The following is a 4,072-nucleotide window of genomic DNA, read 5'->3' as shown; positions in this document are numbered from 1 at the left end:
TTAATCAAAGTCTTTCCTTCTCTCTCAATCTCCAGTAGTTTCTCCTTGAACAACTTTGATACCTCACTCTTCTGCTTGAGTACCATTGCCCATCGATAAGACGAGTGATCGTCAATGATGGTGCACCCATATCTCACTCCTGTCAAGATTCCGTAAACACCTTCTTGTTTTACGGGTCCACACAAATCCGCATGCAAGGAACCGAGTGTCTCCTCAGGTCGAGAACCCGTTGTGTTACGGTATGACATTCTCCTATCCTTCATGGTCATGCACGTATGGCATGTCAGCTTGACATGACTCAAAGCTCCCTCTGGTAACCGTGGTAGACCGATTACAGCTCCTTTTCTAAACATGCTCATTATAGTTGCAAAATTGAGATGACCTAATCTCAGGTGCCACTCCATCAGCACTTTCTCAATATCCTTAGTTGCTACAGTTGCCAATCGACTTGGTTGCAACTTAATTGCATCGCATCGAACTTGGCGCTCTCTCAAAGATATGCTCTTCACATAATATGCACCTCCAATAGAAAGGGCTACAAACGCCAATCGTCTGTCTCTCAAGACGTATTTGTAGTTGCCACAGGTGCTCTCCAAAATCTGATATCCATCTCTCTTTAGAGCATTCTCACTCAAAATATTGGAGGTTGCCCCAGGTACCAATGCTACCTTACGAAAGGTAAACGAGCTTACTCCATCCTTGGAATCAAACCAAACTCTAATGGTTCCCAGAGCAGTGTTTTTCTTCTTAGTTCCTTCTCCAAAAGTAAAACTAAGCTCTTGTCCGGGCTCTTGGACGTGAACACGCTCTCATCACTCGTCAAATGATGACCACAGCCACCATCAAGTGCCCACTCACTCCTAGAAAGCACTCGGGGTGTTAGTGCATGAGGTATCATCCGCTGAACCAGTTGGTCCATGCATCTCGAGAGTCTCATCGCTCTTTCACTCACCTCACTCAGGATCGCGTCAGCACTGCCGAGATCAATAAAACCGAGCTCATTCGACAGGCCCATGTCATCGTCGTTGGACGGCGAGTCGATCGGAACCGATGTATCGACGGTGTCGACACGCACATCACGATCTCGCTCTTGCTCATGGTTTTGGGCAGTAGACTCATGCCCTTGAGCAGACTCATGGTGGATAAGGTTGGAGCTCACCTCACGTCGGCCGCTCTTGAACTTCTCCGTGATGTTGCGTCGGAAACGCTTGGCCGCAAAATCTTCTTGACGCTTCTTGCACTCATGCTTCTTGTGTTTCTTGCCGTCGTTGAGGAAGTTGAATTCGCCGAGGCAATAGAAGCACTCGCCGCCGGGCGTCGCATCGCTTGCCTTCCGCTTCTTGGTGTTGATTTGGTTGACTTGGAACTTCTCGCGGTTGGGCTCCTTGTCCGGGTTGAGGCTCATGATCTCCTTCTTGGACTTGTCGCCAAAAATCGCAATCATCTTGCGCTCCACGTCAGCCGGGCGAAATGACTCGGGATCGAATGTCGTCTGGCCGCCGTAGTACTGCGCCGGAAGTGCGCCGAGGATGAGTAGAGACGTCAGCTCCTCCGGGATCAAAGTGCGACCGAAGACTTCATCATGAGGCTGTTGAGGACCTCCGCGTCCGTGTTCATCTTGGTGTAAAGCTCTTCGACCTTCTTGAAATCCTTCGTTGGCGCCGAGACGTACTCCTTGAGCAGTCGAGTCACCGTCGTGATGTTGGACTCGCTGTACTTCTTCTGGATGTCACGCAAGCACACGCCCCGTTGCCGCTACTGGAATCTCGGGCTCGGTCTCAAGCCACTCCTTGTACTCTGCGAGAGGCTCGGGACGCATCTTGTCGTTCGAGTTGAGGTACTCCTTCTTGTGCTTGGCTGTGAGCTCGTCGAGTAGACCCATGAACTTGACTTCCCACGTGCCGAAGGTCGACTTGTTGCCATCAAAAGCGAGGAGTTGAAGGTTCATCTCTTTCGCTGTCGCCGTCATGCCGAGTACCGGGATACTTGAAGTATTGAAGAAACTTATTGCTACCGTGAAGGGCTCAAAGTTGGGTAAATTGTGAAGGGAGAGCGCACAGCTTAACCTCAGCCTACCCTGGTTATCACCGCCCAAAACATGCATATGACATACACTCTTGTGGTAGTTCTAGAACACTCATGTAAGGCCTTATACTCATCTCCATATAAATGCTCCTCTCAACAGGGACAGTGCAGAGCAAGCTACTGCCTATTGGCTGCTGTGCAGGCACAAGTGCTATAGTCCTGCTCCATAAAGTCCTTGTCCCATAGTGACGTCATGGGTGGCGTCCTCATCTCATCATCCTATTGGTCCGACAATGTGTGCCATAGTTCTTGTCCCATATTGCACATCCTTTCTAGAATGTACACATGAGCTTCGCTCAGTGTGCAGTCTCTCCAACTAACACAAGCGAACGTTGGAGAGGGTGGCTCGTGACACCGTGAGCGTAATGTTGCAGAGTGCCAGCTCTTGGAGAAGCGGCATCTTCAAGAGCGAGACGAACCAGCTCCGTCACCAAGGGCGTCAGCCACGAGGCGTGTGAGCTTGGAGAGATCCAAAAGAAAAAAGAGGCTGCCGGCCCAGTCGATGTCGTTGTCCGTATCGATTTTGACGTCCGTGAAATGCCAGAGAGGACGTTGTGCTGCCGCAAGTGCATGGATGAGGACATCGGAGTTGATCAACGCCACGCTTGTGACGGAGATGGTCGTCACCAGCATCTCGGCCATGGCACCAGCACTTGTTTCCGAGTCGAAGTTATCCACAGCGAGGCGTTTGGCACGCCCCGTCTTGAGCCACCGTGACAGGGCCGCGAGATCATCGGGGCCATACTCTTGGCCTTGAAGAGTCAACTCGCAAACGCTCGGCGGCAGCAGCGGCAACGTCGCAGCGAGATCGCACTCGTAGACGGTTGCGTGCACGAGCCGCGTGCACATCGGCAGAAATACTCGCAAGGGCGGCTTTACAAACCGATACATGTACGAGAAATCCATCGCTGTGAGCTTGGGCGCCAGTGCGGCTAACACGGCCGCCACGTCGAGGTCGCAGTCGCGGAGATGACGTTCCGTCGACAATATCGTGGTGACCTGCACCGCCGGAATGACGGGGAGCGCGACTAAGACGAGTTTAATGTAGTCGCGCGGGACTTGCCCGAGATGAACCATGGGCCACTGCCCGTCAAAAACCTTCGCGGTGGTCATGAGCCGGCGGAGCGCGGCCAGCGGCGCCGTGAGCTCGTCGTGAGGGATGGCCAAGAGGATGGCCTTGGCGTCCAGGCGCGCGTCCATGTACTCGATGAGCGACCCGATGACCGCAGTCGGGATCGCCATCGCCGATGCATGCTTGGGCTTCTTCAGCATCTTGGAAGGTGGTGGAAATATAATAAACTGCCTGGTCTGCATACAAAACAAGAGATATACAATGGACCACCTGAAATACGCTTTTGATTGGCCGATTACGAGAACCCTTGCCCCAGACGCAGCGATCTTGTACGTGGCAGCAGGAGATGGAAGCACAGCTGCCAAGACCTTTGGCGTTGACGTCGCCCGCGATGTGGAAGATCTGTTCAACGGAGATACTCAACGCCACCACGCATGTGATGCACCGCCGTGGTTGACAAGTCGCATCGTCCTTTGGACGCGCTCGATCCTGCATGAATGCATTAGACTGCCTGCCACGCACCTTCGACCAATGCCCGAGCAGAGAGACCGACAAGGAGCGGATAAAGGATAGCGTGAGTGTGTTGTGACGGCCTCGAACATCATGGCGGTTACGTGCAAGCACAGACTTGTCGTGTTGCAGGAGTATTATAGCCAATGCCTATGCTCTATTCGACCCACATCCTACGAGGTAGTCCCCCCCAAAAAAATGGTCCCCCCCGCACTTGCCGTGCGTCCTCGCACCGTTGGAGCACTCAACTGTTTAGTCTGGTTGCATTTGGAATGACATGTATCGACTTTTTACAAGTGCGCTAAAATGGGCTCTTTCTAGAGCACAGCTATCGGTAGTTGCGGCGCTGTGACGTCGAGAAGAGCGACGTGCCCTTCTTGGTCGTCTTCTTGAACTTCATGTTGG

The 4,072-nt window shown here is 52.7% G+C and overlaps 1 protein-coding gene across 1 annotated transcript; it reads right to left on the bottom strand.

The window, feature by feature from the left end:
• Positions 1–854: 854 nt before the first annotated feature.
• SPRG_22367 (hypothetical protein) lies at positions 855–1,969 on the bottom strand (the record flags this gene model as incomplete). The annotated part of the gene is made up of 4 exons (XM_012355615.1): positions 855–860; positions 953–1,549; positions 1,600–1,722; positions 1,760–1,969. 4 exons carry the CDS (start codon positions 1,967–1,969, stop codon positions 855–857), a joined length of 936 nt encoding a protein of 311 aa, XP_012211005.1.
• Positions 1,970–4,072: the final 2,103 nt, after the last annotated feature.

The sequence above is a fragment of the Saprolegnia parasitica genome (assembly GCF_000151545.1).
Source record: "Saprolegnia parasitica CBS 223.65 unplaced genomic scaffold supercont2.274, whole genome shotgun sequence".
Taxonomy (NCBI): domain Eukaryota; phylum Oomycota; class Saprolegniomycetes; order Saprolegniales; family Saprolegniaceae; genus Saprolegnia; species Saprolegnia parasitica.
Note: the sequence above shows the minus strand (reverse complement) of the source record. Positions and strands in the feature narration are given on the sequence as shown.